The sequence below is a fragment of the Phacochoerus africanus genome, chromosome 3, assembly GCF_016906955.1.
Source record: "Phacochoerus africanus isolate WHEZ1 chromosome 3, ROS_Pafr_v1, whole genome shotgun sequence".
Lineage (NCBI taxonomy): Eukaryota > Metazoa > Chordata > Mammalia > Artiodactyla > Suidae > Phacochoerus > Phacochoerus africanus.
In genome coordinates, this window is record NC_062546.1 from 185,866,648 (window position 1) to 185,887,451 (window position 20,804).

The 20,804-nt window shown below is 43.0% G+C and overlaps 1 protein-coding gene across 1 annotated transcript in view; it reads left to right on the forward strand.

Annotated features, from left to right (window-relative positions):
• ARPC2 (actin related protein 2/3 complex subunit 2) overlaps nt 1–20,804 on the forward strand; it is a 30,610-nt gene that overhangs the window by 8,150 nt on the left and 1,656 nt on the right. Inside the window, exons 3-10 of the mRNA XM_047773473.1 lie at nt 230–264; nt 2,089–2,201; nt 6,496–6,541; nt 10,232–10,418; nt 11,433–11,526; nt 16,783–16,909; nt 18,426–18,526; nt 19,106–19,206. Coding sequence (XP_047629429.1) covers nt 230–264; nt 2,089–2,201; nt 6,496–6,541; nt 10,232–10,418; nt 11,433–11,526; nt 16,783–16,909; nt 18,426–18,526; nt 19,106–19,206 — 804 coding nt within the window. The remainder of the gene's footprint in view (nt 1–229; nt 265–2,088; nt 2,202–6,495; nt 6,542–10,231; nt 10,419–11,432; nt 11,527–16,782; nt 16,910–18,425; nt 18,527–19,105; nt 19,207–20,804) is intronic.

A 20,804-nucleotide genomic window follows, 5' to 3' on the forward strand; every position in this document is an offset into this window, starting at 1 on the left:
AGACAAAAGCTTTATCTGTCCTGCTACCTTTTTTTTATAATCTTCCACCTTAAGTCTAGAGGTTCAGAGGCATGAGAAAGTGAATTATGTACCTGGATCAACAGTAAGCATAAGATTATTATGCAGAATGGTCTGATCTTAAATAAAGTTCAGGAACCTTTGCAAGTCCTTTTGAAGGCAAGCAGCAATATAGTTATTTTAACTAAAGGGCTTTTGTTTTGTTTTGCAGAAATAAACCAGAAGCTGTAGAAGTAACATTTGCAGGTAAGTGCCTTCATCTCACCTGTTAAGAGAAGGCACAGTAGAAAAGAAAACAAAATTGTTCCTAAAATAAGCTTTGAAATTTGGGGTACTATCTCTTGATTGTTGAATTTTTTTTGTGGTCTTATTTTAAATGATTATTCTGTGGATTTAGTGAGCTATATAAAGTTGCCTGCTGATGTCTTAGAAGTTTGGGTTTAATATTGTGACACAAAGGGTTTTTTTTTTTTTAATTTGAAAATACTGTGTTATTGTCTTTAACCATCATCTTAGTTTGACTAGCACTAGGGTAGTGGTGAATCACCAAAATGCTAGAGGTTCAGCAAGTCAGGGAGAGATGTTACTGTCTTCTTTTCTGTAGAAAGAATTTTGATACTATTCACTTGCCGAGTGAACTTTGAAGAGTTAGACAGTTAGTTACCCTCTATAAAATGAAGGTGCTTGACTAAATGATCCTGGAAGACTTTTTGCAGCTCTAAAACTTGGAGGCTCTGTGACTTGGAGGCCAGGCACCATCCCCACCTGCCTCTTACTAACTAGCAAAGCCAGATCTCCCTAAAGAAATGGCACCCAGCGCCTGGTCTGAAGGACTGCACAGGATAAGTCCTCTATGTCCTGCAGGAAGATAGAAGCCAAAGAGAGCGGAGGCCTGTAGACTAAGAGATAACCAAAGGCACTGTGGTGGGCCTTGTTTGGATCTTAATTCAAATAAGACAACAGTTTTTTGTTTTTTGGGTTTTTTTAATTTTTACGACAGTATTTCAGTGCTTGACTGGATATTTGATATTAAGATATTATTTTAATTTAGTCATGATAGTAGTATTGGAGCTATGTTTTTGTTTTTCAACTGTCTTCTTCACCTTTTAGAGATATATTCTGAGGTATTTATGGATGAAGTGTTGTGATGTGTAGGGTTTTTTCAGAATAAATCATCGGGATTGGGTGTGTCTTAAGTGAGGCAAGACTGGCCATGTGTTGATAATTGTTGAGACCATGATGAGAATAGGGGTTCGTTATACATTATATTTTCTATGTGTTTAAAGCATATATCACAGGGAGTTCCTGTTGTGGTGCAGTGGAAACGAATCTGACTCGTATCCATGAGGATGCGGGTTCAATCCCCAGCCTTGCTCAGTAGGTCAGAGATCCAGTGTTGCAGTGAGCTGTGGTATTGGTAACAGACGTGGCTCGGATCTTGCTTTACTATGGCATAGGCTGGCACCCTTAGCCTGGGAACTTGCATATGCTGCACCTGCAGCTATAAAAAGCAAAAAAAAAAATAAAGCATATCACAATAAAAGTTATTTTTTAAAAGTTATTTCAACACCAAGCTGTGATTAAAATAAAAATAGCTTTGTAATTTTAGAAAAGGGCAAAGAGATAAGTACTGTACTATTTTATCTCAGTATTTCTGCTGACTTTCCACATGGATTTAATAAATGCCATTGGGAGTTTCCACTGTAGCTTGGCAGTAACGAACCTGACTAGTATCCATGAGGATGCAGGTTCAATCCCTGGCCCTGCTCAGACAGTTAAGGATCTGGTGTTGCTGTGAGCTGTGGTGTAGGTCACAAACAGAGCTCGAATCCTGCATTGCTGTGGCTGTAGCGTAGGCCGGCAGCTGTAGCTCCAGTTCAACCCCTAGCCTGGGAACTTCCATATGCCATGGGTGTGGCCCTAAAATGACAAAAAATAAATAAATTAGGTAAATGCCATTTTACTTAAATGCCTACTTGCAAAGTAGACTTCCTCGTGCTCTGCAACAGGTAGGTGGGCACTTTAAGAGATTATTCCCAAGTTAAGCAATCTTACTTGCTTTCCTCGCAGATTTTGATGGAGTTCTCTATCATATTTCAAATCCTAATGGAGACAAAACGAAAGTAATGGTCAGTATTTCTTTGAAATTCTACAAGGAACTTCAGGCACATGGTGCTGATGAGGTAAGTTCCACATTGCTTTTCCTTGGGACTCTCATTTCTGCCTCACCTTTTCTTGGCAGCTTGCCAGTCCTAGAAGCTCCATGGCCCTGAGTCATTTCCACTGGCAGCACTGGCCACTCTGGATAGCATGCTCACCTGACCAGGAGCTCTTGATTCTGTTTTCCCATAGTCCTATTTAAAAAAAGGGTGTGTCCCCCAAAAGATCTTGGCTCTTTGTTTGCCTGCTTTTTGTTCTGGAGAAATAAAGATGTTCTCTAACCAATGAAAACAAAAACAATTCTAGTTCTCAAAAAATGTAGCAAAGAGGACTTTGACCAATACAAAGATAGCTATCGCAAGACTGAAATGGGTTCTGTTCTGTTTCTATAATATTATGAAGCAGATATATAAATTCTGGCCTGTTTAAAGTTTGTAATCTTAATTTCTCATTCTGAAAATAGAGACACAAATCTGTCCTTTAAATTTTTCAATGTTCTTTAGAGCTGGCCTCTTTAAGTATCCCTTCTTCCCTGTGACTACTTTAGGGGAAATAAGAAAGGGTGTCCATGCATTATGAAACTTTCGATGGCCATGCTTTATTCACTGGTTCCTTTCAATAGCTAAAGTAGCAGGTTTGGTTCCTGTTGAACTGTATTTGCTCTGGGGAGCGCCATTTATGGAAGAAAGAAAATGCTCTTACACCAGTGTGTGCACGTTGTGGTTGGGACTCAAAGCAGGAAGTATGACTCAGTTCCTGAATCAGTTTTCAGATATCTTTTAGTTTTAACAAAGTATGTTCTCCTTAATCTGGTGAAGGAAGATATAGCCATTTCTTTTTTTCTTTCTGACTAAGAGAAGTAGCTTTTGACTTATTTAAAATTGAGGTAATGAAAAGGCTGTTCACAAAAGAATGTGATTAAAATCTCAATAAATTTTTGGTCTAAAAACTAAAATTGACTTTAACCAAACAGAATACCAAGAGCCATAGGCAATCATTTCCTTTAACTTCTTTGTATGTAATTGTTTTGTCCCATAAATTCAAGGGAAGAAGAATGGTTTAGAGAATTTGTATTCAGGCTTATATTACCTGAAAAGCTTGGGAAGGAAGACCTACTTTTTTAAGTAGTTGAAGGATTATTATATAAATGATACTGGGTCACTCTTCTCTTTACCAGATGAAGATCAAGAAGATATAAGTGGTAGTTAAGGTGGTCCTGCTTTAGATTAATTGTAAGACAGCTACCCGGAAAGCACCGTTGAACATTTGAAGACACAACTAAAAAATTGTGTGATCATTCTCCCTAGACAGTCCTCTCCCTTTCAAGATCTAGGTGCAGTTCCTGTTGTGGCTTGGGGAGTTCCTTTTGTGGCTCAGCGGGTTATAAACCCAACTAGTATCCATGAGGACACGGGTTCAATCCACGCCCTCGCTCATTGAGTTGAGGATCCAGAGTTGCCATAGGGTAACTTCTGTATGCCCCAGGTGGGGCCCTTAAAAAAAAAAAAAAAAAACTCCTTGGGAGGGAGAGAAAGTGTAAGGTAGTGCAGTCTGTGCTTTCCCTACAATGTAACTCCAGAGCACATTGCTATTCTTGTAGCTACTGCATGGGTCAAAGAACCAGCCCCACCCACTCAAGTGGGTGGAGTGTATAACATTCATTCTCAGAGTGCACAGTACCTGGCTCCCCGGGTTGGTTAAACAGTGACTAGCCTTTGGTAATCACAGGAAGCTTGTTACTTTGTCACAAGCCCTTTTTCAAAGCAGAAAAGGGAAGGTCTTTCTGAAGTGGGAAGGTCTGGTCTCCTGGTGTCAGGTTAGAAGAGGGGGCACAAATTGAAAACCGGATGGTTAAAAGTGCAGATGAAGTAAACGGGGAAGCATTGGCTGGTTTTGCCAAGAGGCGGAAGCGGAGGAGTTGTACGTGGTACGGTTTTGCCTCTAAGAACCTCTTGGATCTCAGAATATTAATCTAGTGACTTGGAATTAAACTAAATCTTAGGGGCTATGGTTTCTCCCACCTCTTTTTCTTTCCTCTAAGTACACACAGTACGGAATTGTAGCTCAGAGGTAGCATGCTAGTTAAAATTCTCAATGGGGTATACATGTTACTTTTTTTCCCTGCCAAACTCTAGGAGCAGTGGTATATGGGGCACCTGAAGGCCAAATCTCTGTGCCACCAACTCTATGACCTTGAACCTCTCCCTTCAGTTCCTCTTCTGTGAAAGATACCTCACATGGCTGTATGGTCACCACATAGGAAGTGGCATTACTTATCTGCTGTTTTATACAAACAAGTGTGATCATTGATTCATACTATGATGTCCACCCTGTTATCCAAGTCTTACAGATGGAGAGTTTCTTCCAGCTGTAGGATATGGTTAAATAAATATGTGGAATACTAAAGAATATTTCAGAATGAAGGGAAAGAACCTCACCATGTGGTAGTTTTTTCAATGTGGGACATGAGATAAATAGTGTAATCCAGGTTGTATGGTTTGTTTATGTTTTAAATACTTAGAGAATACATTTTGAAAATAAGATTTGAAGTTGTGGCACAGCAGAAACAAATCCAACTAGGAACCATGAGGTTGTGGGTTCGATCCCTGTCCTTGCTCAGTGTTAAGGATCTGGTGTTGTTGTGAGCTGTGTGTAGGTTGTAGGCATGACTCGGATCCCAAGTTCCAGTGGCTGTGCTGTAGGCTGGCAGCTGTAGCTCTGATTCGACCCCTAGCCTGAGAACCTCCATATGCCACAGGTGCAGCCCTAAAAAGCCAAAAAAAAAAAAGATTAGAGGAAAAGCATTGACATTCACTCAGATCTATTGGTATTGTCTGAGTCCCGACATGCAGGAATGCAGGAGGAAGTGGGCCCTGAGGTGACAGCAGTGAACAAGACAGGGCCCTGTTTCTCTCTGACAAACGGGATGCTATAAAACACACATACCACTTTTAAAATTAAAACAAAACTTTGTGCTTTTGTTCACTTTTAATTTGGTAACTTGTCTTAGATTAAGCACCCCTTTTTTTTGGAATCCCAGAAAATGCAAGAGAATCATTAGTGTGTTTGTGGTGACATAGTGTTAGAAATTGGATGCCTAGAGACCAAATCCTGTGGCCTGAGGGTTAATATCTTGGCCTGAGTCCTACCTTCCTATGGAATAGTGATGACACCTTCCCTTCCTAAGTATGAGTTTTTACTAAGAGTTAGTAATAAGCCCTGCCTGTGGTTTTGCCTTTTTTTTTTTTTTTTTGGCCATGCCTGAGACATGCAGAAGTTCCAGGGTCAGGAATCAGACCCATGCCACAGCAGTGACAAGGCTAAATCCTTAACCCACTGAGCCACCAGGCAGCTCCTGTGTTTGGCCTCTTAAACATAATAAAGACTATTAAATACTGAGAGGTTATTAAGTTCTAATGGCTTTAATATTTTATTTTTCTCTCTCCAAATAACTGCCTTTCTACTGCTTAATGTGTCCCATATGACATTTAAGTCATATCTATTCTTTCCAAAATAAAATTTTCCGTTTCTTAAACCTTGTCGGCCTAGGAGCAGTTTCTACCAGGTAGAAAATCACTCTGGCAGAAAAGGAGTAGGAAGGTGTAAAGGGCCTCTTGTTTTATCATTTACTTCAGAAAGCTGGAAAGTAGCTAGCTGTAAGGATTGGTTTTGAAAAAAAGACATTTAGAAATACAACTTTTTGTGGACCCAACAGTATAAATAACTGGGTAAGATTCATTCAAATAACTGGCCAAAATATCCATTCTTTTGCCTTTAAAAAAGCTGGTGATGAGCTAAATAATTTTAAAGCCGACAGGCTAAGCAGGCTAACTGGGATGGGTTCCTGATAGTTGTGGTTTTCTCTCTTCATTCACCTGGGTTAGAGGTTTGGCCTGTGCTGAGTAGATAACTCACATAATTTACTCTCACTTGAGTTGGGCATCCTTCTGCTCTCTTGAGAGAAAACGGTGATTACGTGCAACGTGTGATCTGGGGGTGAACAAAGACCATATAAAGGGTGTGACCCAAAAAATTAAAAATGAAGGGCGTGACCGAATTCTCAAAGAGTAAAGGATGAACCTTGATTGAAAAATAGATCCTAGACTAACCTTTTGGATTGAATCTCAGTTCTGTGAATGACTTGCTTGGTAACTCAGATAAATCTGCTTCCCTTGATATCTACTTTCCATTCACCATTTGAAAATCAAGAAGCATGCTGGCTTAGGAAAAGCTTGTCAAGCACAGTGCTTGAAGAATAATGAAATTATCATGGCATTCGAATTAACATATTTGGGGTTTTGTTTTGTCTTTCTCTAGTTATTAAAGAGAGTGTACGGGAGCTTCTTGGTTACTCCAGAATCAGGTATGTAGTAATGTGAGCAGCTGTGGAATGACATGGAAAGAGACCTGTCCTGTACTATGCTTTTTTTTTTTTTTAAGCCAAAGTATATTGCTTAAATACTCATTTTACAGATATTTCTGCATGAGTTCAGTTCCCGCTTCAACTCTCTCCTTAAAAATAGCTTTTAAGGGGCTTTGCCTCGTCCAGTAATGGTATACATTATTGTTGTATTCACATATGGAATCAATGTATACCCTTTTGGTTTGTTTGTTTGTTGGGTGTTTTTGTTTTGTTTTGTTTTCTTTTGTCTTTTTAGGGCTGCACACATGGCATATGGAAGTTCCCAGACTAGGGGTTGAGTTGGAGCTGTAGCCACTGGCCTACGTACACCACAGCTACAGCAACATGGGATCCGAGCCGATCTACACCACATCTTATGGCAACACCAGATCCTTAACCCACTAAGCGAAGCCAGGGATCAAACCTGCATCCTTGTGGATATAGTTGGGTTTGTTAATCCCTGAGCAACGATGGGAACTCCATATGTATGCCATTTTTAACATTTACTGGATAGGGCCTAGTGACTCTTTCTTAGTGTTTGAGCCAGAGGGCCACGTTTGTTTGCTGACGGTGATTAAAATGCCTTTTGAGAAGACTAAGCAAACCATTGTTTCTCCTTCCCAATCCCTAGTTAACACCTTTGTCTGTACACTGCACATTTGGACAAGGAAAAGGAATATTCACAATTCTTCTCACATTTTCACCTAACAAAAATTTCAGCACCTTCTTTAATCTGTTTTTCTAATCAGTAATCTCTTCCTTCTTTGTGGCCAAAGAAATTGGAAAGCACCAAGATCATCCTTGGTTAGAACACTGTGGTAACACAGCTTTAAAGGAAGTTTAAAGTGGGGGAAAACTGAACAGTATTTTCATTCCTGTAATTAAGTGGTAGTTTCAATTTCTGAGGCACTTAGCCAGGTCCCATAGTGACGACCAAGTAGTAAGACTGTTTGAATATATTTATTACCCAAATCCTGTCACTGAGATAGCTTGATTAACAAATCCTTCCAAAAAGGAAGGTATGTCTGTCTCTTTAACCGTGGTTACATTTTTTTTTTTTTTTTAAACATGACACCACCTCACCACTCCTATTAGAAAACCTTTGCATGACTTTCATATGGTGCTCTGGAAACACAATATTGAATAAAGAAAAGCGCCTTTGGATGTAGCTTGTCATCAGGAGTATTTGTGGATGAGAGTTTTGCCTGCCTGCCATAGAGAACACTGAACTGTTACCACATTTCATCCTCAAATTGATGGTACAAACATACCTCAGAAATAAAGCCAAAAGATAACACTGTTGGCTTTAAGAGGAATCAAGGAATTTCAGAAAGAAAGAAAAAAAAGAACTAGAGCAGAAAAAAGAATTCTTGGACATGGTTGTCACAGCTCAGATCCTAAAACTGTCAGAACAAGCAGAGTATGACCTAGAGAGCTTATGTTTCTGTCGCTGGGCCTTCTCTTCCACTTCCTATGCTTAAGCACACACTGCCAGATGGCAGACCTTGGGTTCACACAAGTGCAAATTATAAAAATGTGAAAGTAACGTCTGTCTTCCTCTTTTTCTGTGGGTTTATCCAGGCAGATTTGGAAAACTCAGCAGACCGTGCTAGATTTCTCCTTTCCTTCATTCTCAGTATGTTGTCTTCATCATGTAGGAAGTCATACTTCAGTTTGACTGCACTTACAGTTTTACTTAGTTTGTTTTATTTGGCTACTTAAACTAGCAAACCTCAACTGTAATTTTTTTTTTTGCTTTGTAGGGCCACACCCAAGGCATATGGAGGTTCCCAGGCTAGGGGGTCTAATCAAAGCTACACCTGCCAGCCTACACCACAGCTCACACTAATGCCAGATCCTTAACCCACGAGTGAGGCCAGGGATCAAGCCTGCAACCTCATGGTTCCTAGTCGGATTCGTTTCCACTGCACCCCATTGGAAACGCCTAAATATTTTCTTATTTAACCTAATCTTGTGGTCTCTTTGCTTATCTGGTTTTCAGGTACCCAGAATGGAATGGTGATACATTATTTAATGTTTGAGTGCCAAAAATATACTAAGCATGAGCTACAACAGAGATTTAGATAGCCAGCCAATGTTCTCAGGATAGACCCAACAAAAACTCAGACCTCAGGAATACTCTGGGGAAAAAGTTAAATAGTAACAAAGTGTAAAGGTCTGAAATACTAGGAAATGAGAAATCCATGCAGGTTCTGCTAAAATTATTCTCATCAGTTGTGTGCAATGTGAAATGGTCCTCAGTGATGCACAGATATTCTTGCAAAATCATCTGCAGGCTTTTAGACAGATAATAATTTTTCAGTTCTATAATAAAGTGTCTCCAGCCCTGTTGGAATTTGTACTCAACGCTTAGTAAGAGGCAGAATAGTGTAGTCATCAGCTGACTTGGATTTCAGTCCCTGTTCTGCCCTGTTTATTATGACCCCCCATGTTCAGGCTTTTTTTTTTTTTTTTTTGGCTTTTTGGCTTTTTGCTTTTTAGGGCCGCGCTCAGGGCATATGGAAGTTCCCAGGCTAGGGGTTGAATTAGAGCTACAGCTGCCAGCCTACACCACAGCCACAGCAACGCAGGATTTGAATCAAACCTGTGACCTGCCACAGCTCACGGCAAGGCCAGATCCCCAGCCCACTGATCGAGGCCAGGAATCAAACCCACATCATCATGGGTAATAGATTCGATTCCGCTGCACCACAACAGGAGGTCCTCCAGGCACTTTAAATACTGTACATTCTTATACTTCTCCCAATAGCCTTCTCCAACTAGAGGTTAGGCAGTTTGTCCATGGTCACAAGTGGCAAGGCCAGGGTTTGAACCAAGTTTCATTCAGCTCCAAAGAGTGTTGCCTCTACCTCCATATCATGCTGCATTTTGCTTCTTTGAACCTCATTTTCCCTCTAAAATGAGAATAACTATATCTGGCATGCCTACTTCAAAGAATTCTTAATGGAGATCAAAGGAAGTACAATATTTTAAAACACTTTGAGACTTTTACAGTGTACACAAAAGCCATTGGGGAGGAATATGTACATGCTTTTTTCCCAGGACTTGCCTCCATCTTCAGGGTTTGTAATGGCATGTAAATGGGTACATTTTATTATCAAAAAGCAGCCCAGCTGCTGACCTTGTTGGCACTTGGCATGTTAAACTATCAGAGAAAAATATGTAACTCACATCTAGCTTGATAGAGTATTCAAGCTATCAACTGTGCCTGAAATACTAAATTTCTAATCAGAGTTCCCTGATTATAAGTTCCTCCCATTCCATATTTGTAATCGGTCATCTTTAATATTGATTCACATTTTTGCATAGCATTCGTTAGTTTATTTTTATGTGCGTGTGTGTAGTAATTTTACAAGAATTAAGGTTTTATTTCAGCTCCTTTGCACTGTGAGGTAGATAGGAATGGAAGGCATTCTACCTGGGTTAAAGTACAGACACTGAAAAGTTCCTTTATGGCACAGCAGGTTAAGAATCCAGTGTTGTCACTTCAGCAGCTTCGGTCGCTGCTATAGTGTGAGTTCAATCCCTGGCCCAGTAACTTCCACATACCATAGGTGCAGAAAAAAAAAAGTACAGACACTGAGACAAAGTAAAATGTTTATAGAGCCTAAAAGGTTTTTTTCCCTCCAGGCTATAATGTCTCTTTGCTCTACGACCTTGAAAATCTTCCTGCATCCAAGGATTCCATCGTGCATCAGGCTGGCATGTTGAAACGAAACTGTTTTGCCTCTGTCTTCGAGAAATACTTCCAATTCCAAGAAGAGGGCAAGGAAGGAGAGAACAGAGCAGTTATCCATTATAGGGATGATGAGACCATGTGAGTATAGAATTTGGTCCTGAAGCCTGGGTGTGGCTGTCACATGCCAAAAGATTCAGCTAAGTCAGACCTTAAACTATTGTGTGAATCCTCCCATGTATCTTTCCATAAAATTCTTTAAGCCAAGATGTAGAAGGTAGCGGGGCATGAAAAGGCCACTTCTCCTAAAGTTCCAGATACTGAAAAGTTGGCAAAAGATGAAGAGAGAATCCACTGCTGTCCTTGAAGGTACACCATTTTGAGTCCCTCCAATAATACAGCAGATAATCAGCAAGCAGAGGGTGACTGAAAGGTCTGCATTGTTGCAGCTCTTAGATTATCTACATACTGTAAATCTCATAGTATATAAAGGAATACATTTTGGAATTCCCTCGTGGCTCTGCAGGTTGGGGATCTAGCATTGTCACTTCTGTGGTGTGGGTTCGACCCCTAGTTTAGGAACTTTTGTATGCCACAGACGCAGCCAAATAAGTAAAACTGAGCTTTTGGAGTTCCCATTGTGACTCAGCGGGTCTAGAGCCCAACTAGTATCCATGAGGATATGGGTTCGATCCCTGGCCCTGCTCAGTGGGTTAAGGATCTGGCGTCGCCTTGAACTGTGGGTAGGTCACAGGCACAGTTCAAATCCTTAGTTGTTGTAGCTGTGGCTTGGACCAGCAGCTGTAGATCCGATTTGACCCTAGCCTGGGAACTTCCATATGCCTCGGGTATGGCCCTAAAAAACAAAAAGTAAATAAATAAAGTAGAATTCTGAGAATTATTAATTCAAGATTTCATATCATACTGTATAGACTAGTTAATCATAACATTGACTTTGGGTGATTTTCATCTGCTTCTCCTTGGGCATGCATTTATTATACTGACTTACCAGCCTTAAATACTTAGTGTCACTGGTACATCTTATTTTATGAATTTAGACATTTATAACTTTACTCTCTGGCTTCGGTTGTAGGTCAAGCTTGACAAAACCCTGTTCTGATTCTGTACTTAACTCATGGGTTTTGTTCCCCTCAGGTATGTTGAGTCTAAAAAGGACAGAGTCACAGTAGTCTTCAGCACAGTGTTTAAGGATGACGACGATGTGGTCATTGGAAAGGTGTTCATGCAGGTATGGAGCAGACATCTTGGGGGGGAACCATGGCTGATGACCTGTACCTTGGCACCAAAGCATACCATAAGCATAGAAAAGAACTGGCAGCTCTAATGATGCTGAAACTTGTTCAAGATTTCATTAAACAGTTCCCATCAAATTCACTGAATTTTTTTCTTCTTAGTGGCTTTAGCCTTTTGCAAGACTGGACTAGAGGACGAATTGAATATTAAACATACTAACAAAGTGACAAAATATTAAGCATCCTTTTTGCCATGAGGTCTTTGATTTAAAGTTTGGCCACACTTCCTACCCTCTTCAAGTTTCTAGCAAGGTCTGTTCTTGTCTTGGTTTAGTCCTAAAGTCTTTTCGGAATGGAGTCTAGAGAACATTCTTAAGTACTAGGTAACACATTAGTAGGGTAGAGTTGTTGACCTAAAAGTGAAGAGAATGGGCCTGAGTTTGACCGAGGTCACCATGGAGCATCTCCCTCTGAAGAAGCTCATCCACGAAGGAGAGTAATGGCGTTTAGCAGGACATTTTGTAATTAGATTTCTGGTGCCCTTGGGCTCAAGTCAGAGATAATACACCACTGTTACTTTGTTGTGCTGTCTGCTAACCAGTTGTTGGCTTTTGGACATGAGACCTCATTGGTGAAGTGGTATCCTGGCTGGTTTCTTTTGAGATGGCTCAGCATTCAAATCTAGTACAGTGGTTAAATTTTCCAAAAACTTTGTACATTCATTTTGTTCCTTGGCAGAGTGAAGAGATTTAAGAATTCCAGGACAGGAGTTCCCATCATGGCTCAGTGGTTAACAAATCTGACTAGGAACCATGAGGTTGTAGGTTCAATCCCTGGCCTCACTCGGTGGGTTAAGGATCTGACGTTGCTGTGAGCTGTGGTGTAGGTCGCAGGCACAGCTCAGATCCTGCATTGCTGTGGCTATGGTGTAGGCCGGCAGCTACAGCTCTGATTAGACCCCTGCCCTAGAAAAGACAGAAAGACAAAAAATTAAAAATCAATTAATTTTTTTTTTTAATTCCAGGACAGAATCTTTTTTGCCAAATAGAGTTGAAAGATAGTTTTGCTTAATACAGTGAGGTTACTTTATATGTAGCCATTCTGAGTGGCTGAGGGAATCTTTAAAAGTGACTTCTTCATTTTGATCCAACTATAGTTGCTTTTTGTGTTTAGGCAAATTAACCAAAAACTCTAATTTTGTAAGTCTTTATGCAGAAAAGTTAGAATATTGATACAGCATTTGAGAGTATTAAACTTACCAGAGAGAGAGAGAGCTTGTGTGTGTGTGTGTGTATACATGTATATAGAATATAGATATGTACATCTTGGGTACTAAATGTAAGCCTCAGACAGGCATTTCGTATGTTTTTAGGCAGAATCGACAGGGGAATTAAATGCAGTAGCTCAGAAATTGGGATAAATCCAGACTGACGAGCTAATTTTAAAAGCTATGAAGTATATATTTAGATTTGGCTGGTTTTTTACCAGTCTTGTTCCATTTTATTCCAGGCAACGTCTTAACTTATGTTTGTACTTTAAACAGATCTTATCTTGGAGCGTGTACTGGAGATTTGCTCCTTAGGAGAATTTTGCATATTCTTTTTGCACATGCATTTAAGTTCTCCCTCAAGGTGCATGTGGTAAGGCCTTGTCTAAAAAGGGAAAAGAGGGAGTTCCCACTGTGGCACAGTGGGTTAAGAATGCAGCTACAGCTGGAGACGTGGATTTGATCTCCGGCCTGGCACAGTGGGTTAAAGGATCCAGCATTGCCACACCTGCAGCACATGTTGCAGCTAAGGCTTGGATTTAATTCTTGGCCCAAGAACTTGCATATACTGAGGGTGTGGCCATAAATAATAATAGTAGTCAATTATAAATAAACAAAAGGGAAAAGAAAATCTTCATTTTTGCACTGACAGTGTCTCCAGTGAGTGACAGGCCTGGCACCACTCGAAAACGCTGTGCTCGGGAAGCCATCTGCCTTGCCTCCTTCTCCAAACTCAAAGGCTGGAGTAATTTATTTCAAATGACTATAGAAACCTGGACTTATTTTGCTGGATTTTCTCTCCATAATAAATCATCTGAGCATTGTCCTGGGCCTCCTTCTAGGAGAAAGGAGAACAGTGGATGCCTAGCACAGAATGTTGGGCTCGGGGACACCATCTGACGTTCCTTATGGTCACTAGTCTGATTGCCGTGGGTCTTTGTTTTCCCATGTCAGTGTACACCTCCAGCCTGGTCAGAACCCACGATCCTTGCTTTCGCCATTTGGCAGGCAGACTCTGAGGAATTCTTACTGCCTTCAGGAAAAACAATTTCCATTCCTAGTGCTCAGCCTTGGAGCATTATCTTTGTAGCTTATAAGCTGAGCTCTAGAGAAAATCTAGTAGATGTCATCGTTTCAGTGCTTCATTTCTTAAAAAGGAGTAGGGACAGTATTTACCCTTTCGGAGATTAGTGTATGGTGGACAGGAATTTTTTTTTCTTGTATTATTAGATTTTTTTTTCTTTTTTTTTTTTAGCTTTTTAGGGCCACACTTGCGGCATATGGAGGTTCCCAGGCTAGGGATCAAATCGGAGCTTTAGCTGCCAGCCACAGCCACAGCAATACCAGATCCTTAACCCACCTTGCAAGGCCAGGGATGGAACCTGCATCCTCACAGATGCTAGTCTGCTTCATTTCCGCTGAGCCACAATGGGAACTCCCTTGTATGGCTTTTAGATTTTGAGTCTTAGTTAGAAACTCCTTCCCTCCTGCAAGGTTATAAAGAAATTTACCTGTATAATTTTCCTGGTGCTTTTATAGTTTCATATTTTACACATAAATCTTATTATCTGTTTGGGGTTTCTCTTGGTATATGATATGAAAGATGGATCCATGTTTTTTTCTAAGTGGCTACCCTCTGGTCCCAGTAGCAATCAGTTATTTAAAAGCCCATGTTTACACTACTGATTTAAGATGCTACTACCTTTATCATATAGTAAATGTCTGTATACATTTGGGTTTATCCTGAACTTCTGTGGTAAATTTTGCTTTGCTGGAAGAGAGAAATAGTATTGTGATGCTCAAAAGACATCCTGCTTGTGATGGAGCATGATGGAGGATAATATGAGAAAAAGAATATATATGTGTGTATTACTGGGTCCCTTTGTAGCAGAAATTGACAGAGCATTGTAAAGATGGCTAGCTGGAGGGAGAAGAAAGAGGCAGTGTTGCTAATATGTATGTGACAGAGACACTAAGGAAAACAGAGGGCTGCTGGGCTGGTGGGTTGGTTGGCTTTTCAGTGCCATGTAAGAGAAAACCAAGGAGAAGCAAAGACATGAGATTGCCTAAAGGATAGCCCAGAATCAGAAGCATATTGTTGACCAAATCTGAACTGTATCACTTTCCATATACAGAACTGATGAAATGCTGCCAAGACACCACAGGTTTACAAATACCCCATCTGGTTGTGAACATCACATGTACCAAGGAACTGGAGCCTTCAAGGAGCTTACTAAACACAAGAAAATGCTGGCAGACAGTTACTATCTGTTCTGTTTTCTTCCCCAGGGCTAAAGAGGAAAACTGATAGAAGTTAGAAAACCTCCCACCCCACTTTAGAATGAAAGGTATTTTCCAGAGAGGGGCAATCTCAGAAGCTTTTCTGCTTTAAGAATTTCCGTTTTGAATGATCTTGGCTCCATTGCTACCTCTCCAAATATTTTTTCCTTTGGGGAGCAAAATTCAAAGGGGAGCTAACCTTAACCCAGTGATGTTAATCTGTTTCCCACCAACCTTTAGAAGCCACGCAGTGGGCTCAGAAGGCGGCAGGGTGGTGAAACAGGTAAGATTCCAGACTCCTGAGCATTCGACCTTCTCATGTCTGTCTCATCCTTCCTTTGCCCCTTGAGAGCTTGCTGATGAGTGTGTATTCTTTGACCAGCTAATGGAAAAATAGTCCCTACCCTTCCTAAGTCAGCTAGGGTAGAGGTGCTTTCTTTCATTCGGCAAGCCATGTGCTAGCAGCCTCTCTGAAGGGCAGAGGACTAGATCCGAGATGAATAAAAGCGGGATCCTTGGCTTGAGAACTCAACCTGGGAGGGACACCAGATGCATTAACGAATAGTAAAGTATTGCGGTACAGGTTTGTAGAAAAGACATGAGAACCCCGATGGGAAAGCTGCCAGCTTCCCTCAGGCTCCTGGAGAAGGTGTTATAGAAGAGGTCTTGTCTGAGCAGCAGTAGAAGAGCACTGCAGACCAAACAGCTGTGTGGCATGCTCTCAGTACTCTTAAAACTTGGAGACCTTGGAAAGCCCTTGGTTCCGTCCTTCAGCCATCACTCTGAATCATCTGGTTCTACTGGCATTGCTGGCAAATCTAGTTCTGTTCTTGCAGAGCTGGGTTGAGACAGGGTTGCCTTGTGTCACTTGTCTGCTTACACAGGAATGTATGGATTGGGAAAGCTTGAGATTGGGAGATTGGAACACTGGGAGTGGCCTGGTTTTTACATCCTGGGGCATTTTTCTGTAATTTGGTGAGGGTATACACTATTGTCTGTCTTCTGCCCTCAGGAAGGGCTTCAATTTGGTCTCAAGTTCTGATTGATGAATTCTAAACAGTAACAGGGTCTAAGCTACCTCAGTGAAGCAAGATGCGAGCAAATGCTTAGAGCCCAGAGCAAGCATGGTATTCATGAAACTGAACAAAGTGGAGGTGGAGTGAGAGGAGTGACAAAAATTGGTCAGCTCATAAGGGGCTTTGTGTGCAAAGATTAAATGAGTTAAAAGTTTCAACTTGAAGTCACGCTAAAGACTGGGTTTCACTCACTCTGAAATTTTAAAGATTTCCTGAAAAATAGAACCCTTTCACATTAAATCAAAAGAAACCAGTGAGCAATAGTCCTTATCCTGAAGGTAATCTGGTTCTCCCAGTGCTTTGCAGTTTGCTGTCTGTGGTCTCCAAAGTGTTTATCACCTCTGTTCTTCCGAAACAGAAAGACAAAACAAGAGAAAAGGATGGGGATTAACGGTCCTTTTCCTCACTTAGTGAAGATTGTTGAGTACTATGTTATCTCTCCTCTTGGAGTCTGAAGTGCATGGGTGACAGCCCGCAGTTGTAATATTTCCCATTAGGTGTGGTTTCTTTTTAGCTTCTACTGCTCAGAGGGCTCAGCAGTCATACCCATAGGGCGAACCCCAAAGCCTAAGTTCCTAGTCATCTCACACCCCATTCTCTTCTGGTTCCTTTTTGCTTCATCCTGGCAGGAGTTCAAAGAAGGACGCAGAGCCAGCCACACAGCCCCACAGGTCCTTTTTAGCCACAGGGAACCGCCTCTGGAGCTAAAAGACACTGACGCCGCCGTGGGCGACAACATCGGCTACATTACCTTTGGTGAGTGGCGGGCTTGCACCTTGGTGCCTTTATACTGCAGCTGAAGGGGTAAGGGGGGGCCAGGCATACCAAAGTGTACCTATTGCCGTGACTGTAGCAGGTGAGTCACGGAGCACAAACACAGTTTGTGTGCTATTTTTACACAGTAATTATTGTCCTTGTCTCCCTGTTTTTCTTAGATCCTAAGTTGGAAAAGGAGGTAGCGATGTCCAGTGTGAGGAGTTAGGGCTGAGCATTGCTCAGCAGCTGGATGGGAACTCTGTCTTTTGGCATTTCTTGTGGTTTTTGCTCATTAGGCCAGATCTCCAGCCCTGATTCACTTACTCCACTTTCCCTGTAAGAGTCACATCTTCTCCTTAGCGAGCTGGCTCATCAGGATAACTGACAGGGTAGAATCTCAGCGCCTTCACACGCTGCACCTGAGGCCATTAAAATGTCTCCTGTGAAGTTTTCTTTAGTTCACCTCTGTGCTGAAGGTGCATCAAGTTTATCAGAGATGAGCAAATTGATTTACCAGATTTCATTAAATCTAAGCTACATTTTTTTTTCACGTTACTCCCTTAGACGGTGGGACACAGCTTATAGTTCACAGCCTGTCGCAGTTTAATTGGCAGCATCTCTTTATGGTACATACCCTGATGATGAATTTACAGTCATTAGCATCTCAGAACCTCCACAGTGCAATTATGTCCTAGTCTGGTGCTCTTTTCTCTTCAGGGTGGTTCACATAGGGGTCCCATCCTTTCTTAGGAGGCATTCCTTTCCATTTCAACAAAACTCTGTGCTGAAGGATTTTGCTGATGGTGAGACCACTGAGTGGAGTAGGTGCAGAAAATAGAAGGGATTCCAAGAAGCCAGAGGGCAGGGGTGAAGGTCTGCTTAGGTGCGGGGCTGAGTGACTACATAGGACTTTGGGGGGTTGGGGTGGCGGGAGGGGCTCTTCTCAGCCCCCAGCCCAAGCAGCGTCTCCTGCCCACCCTCATCACGGAGAGCTCAGATCCTTCTCCCTTCATGTATTGTTTTCACCGGAGGCTACGTGATCATCCCTGAGACCTAGTTTCTGTGAAGGTTTTTACTCTGCTTCAGCACCAAGGACCCAGGAAGACAGGCAGGCTTGGTTCTCCAATCCTGACTACTCCATGGTCCATGCAGCTAGCCAGTAGTGTCGTCTTCCAAGAGACTCTGAGCTGCAGAGGCGGGAGCTAGTAGGTGTGTGGCAGACAGAGTAGACTTTAGAACACACACAGCCCCAGGCTCCAGGCCTGCCGCAAACACCAGCACCAACCAAGCCCTGTCCCTGGGAGCCCTGGTTTCCGGCCACGGCCTCATTGGTACTCCCTGCCAGCTGCCTGGTTGTGAGGTTATCCCTCCCTCATCTCAAGGAGCAAACCCTGACAGCTTGGGCACCGGGAAACCGAGTAGACGGTCCTTAAGCGGGGAGAGACTATAGGTTCCTGGTCTTCCTGCCCTTTGGCGTTGGTGTTAGACGCTGTTGCCTTGTCTGTGCCCCACCCAGTGCTGTTCCCTCGCCACACCAATGCCAGTGCTCGGGACAATACCATCAACCTGATCCACACGTTCCGGGACTACCTGCACTACCACATCAAGTGCTCGAAGGTGAGTGAGAGCTCCCACAGCACCTCGGCGCCTTTGTTCTGGTCATTGTCTCCACCAGAGTTGATAATGTGAAAAGTCATCTCTGTAGTCTGGGCTGCTGCTGTGAGTTCTACATAGGTGTTTCAAGAGGCTTTAGGAAATTTTTTGGAGTTTCCGTTGTCGCCCAGCAGTAATGAAGCCGACTATTTCCATGAGGTTTCGGGTTCAATCCCTGGCCTCTCTCAGTGGGTTAAGGATCCTGCATTTCCATGAGCTGTGGTATACGCCACAGATGAGGTTCAGATCTGGCATTGCTGTCGCTGTGGTGTAGTCTGGCAGCTGTAGCTCCAGTTTGACCCCTGGCCTGGGAACTTCAGGTGCCACAGGTGTGGCCCTAAAAAGAAAGAAAAAAGATACCTTTCTTCATCTCTCCTTCCTCCCCTCCCGAGCAGAGAGATGAATATATGCTTCCTTGCATGGTCCTGTGTCAGCCCCCAGGGTGGATGTTCCCGGACCTTCCTGATAATTTCTGCCAATGAGAGAAAAGCTCTCTTTCTAGAACATGATTCTGCTTCAGTAAACTGTCGTGTTTGCCCCCAGGCCTATATTCACACACGTATGCGGGCAAAAACATCTGACTTCCTCAAGGTGCTGAACCGTGCACGCCCAGATGCCGAGAAAAAAGAAATGAAAACAATCACGTGAGTAGTGCCATCCCCCAGCGGGACCACCTTCCTTCCTCAGCTCTCCCAGCAGGAGGTAGCGGGTGTCAGTGGCCCAGGTGTCTGGGCAGGAGCTGTGTGGGAGGTAGGCAGGGTTGGGCCTGTAGCTCCTGGCCGACTGAAGAGGGGACGAGCAGGTTTTCACTTCTGAGTGGGTTTCCTTGTTTCCGTATCTTTGTGAGCAAGGAGAATGGCAGCTAAGAAAAACACAGGGGGACCTTTTTACCAAGATAACCTGTGTTTTCGTTGGGCCTGAGTTGAAAGGTGTTCTTTTTCTTGGTATTTCTTGGAAGGGTTTTTGTTTTTTTGTCTTTTAGGGCTGCACCTACAACATATGGAGGTTCCCAGGCTAGGGGTCGAATCGGAACTGTAGCACAGCAGCTCGGGATCCAAGCCATGTCTGCGATCTACATCACAGCTCACGGCAGCACTGGATCCTTAACACACTCACTGAGCAAGGCCAGGGATCGATCCTGCGTCCTCATGGATGCTGATCAGGTTCACTAACCACTGAGCCATGACAGAAGTCCTTGGCAGGAATTTTTCATGGACAGAAAGTTGCCTTTATCACGGATGGAGGTGATGAGGGGAGCTCTAAAGGCTGTGAGGTTTTGCATGGGGGAGGCCCGTGTGGTCTAGGGCCTGGAATTTTTTTTTTTTTTTTTTGCCTTTTTTTTCTACGGCCACTCCCGTGGCATATGGTTGTTCCCAGGCTAGGGATCCATTCAGAGCTGTAGCTGTCGGCCTACACCACAGCCACAGCAATGCCAGATCTGAGCTGCATCTGCAACCTGCACCACAGCTCACGGCAATACTGGATCCTTAACCCACTGAGCAAGGCCAGGGATTGAACCCTCAACCTCATGGTTCCTAGTCAGATTCGTTACCACTGAGCCATGACGGGAACTCCTAGGGCCTGGGATTTAGGTCTGTGCCAGGTGCCAGATCTTGGGTCTCCCTCTGGTGAAGTTAGACAGTCCTGTTCTCCAGATAGAGTAATAGGTGCTGATCTGCTATCTTTGGTGCCCATTGAAGTAAAAGCCTTGAAGTGAACTAAGCCTCCCTTGACCCCTCACAGCAGTGCACTTGCCAGCACTCAGGGAACCTTTGGTGGATGTGGTGTGCCTAGGGCTTCTGGCCCCTCCCCTGGCCTGTGAGGCCTCTCCTGCCAAGCTAGTTTCTCTGCCATCGAACAGGATGGGCGAGTTATCTGACTCTTGGTTGCTTGAGCAGAGGGTTTTCAATCTCAGAAACATCAGACATTTAAGTCACCTTCTTTGGGCTTTAGAGACTGCCTCTTTCTCCTTAGGAAGTTGGTACCAGAGACCTTTCTCTGTAGCAGCACTGACCCCTGCCCAGAGCCAATGGCATGTTCAGCCCATAACTTGAGCCTCTGCTTAGAGAGAGGTGTCCACGAGCCATGGCAACGCAGTGGCGGCATCATTCCTTCTACTGTGCAGCTTCGTGGCATAGCCTATAATGTGTGGACCTCCCAAGATAGGGAGGCAGGGGACGGTGTGTGCCCTGGGTGACACATGCTCTTGGCTGCCCCTGCAGGACCTTGCCTCCTTCTTGGG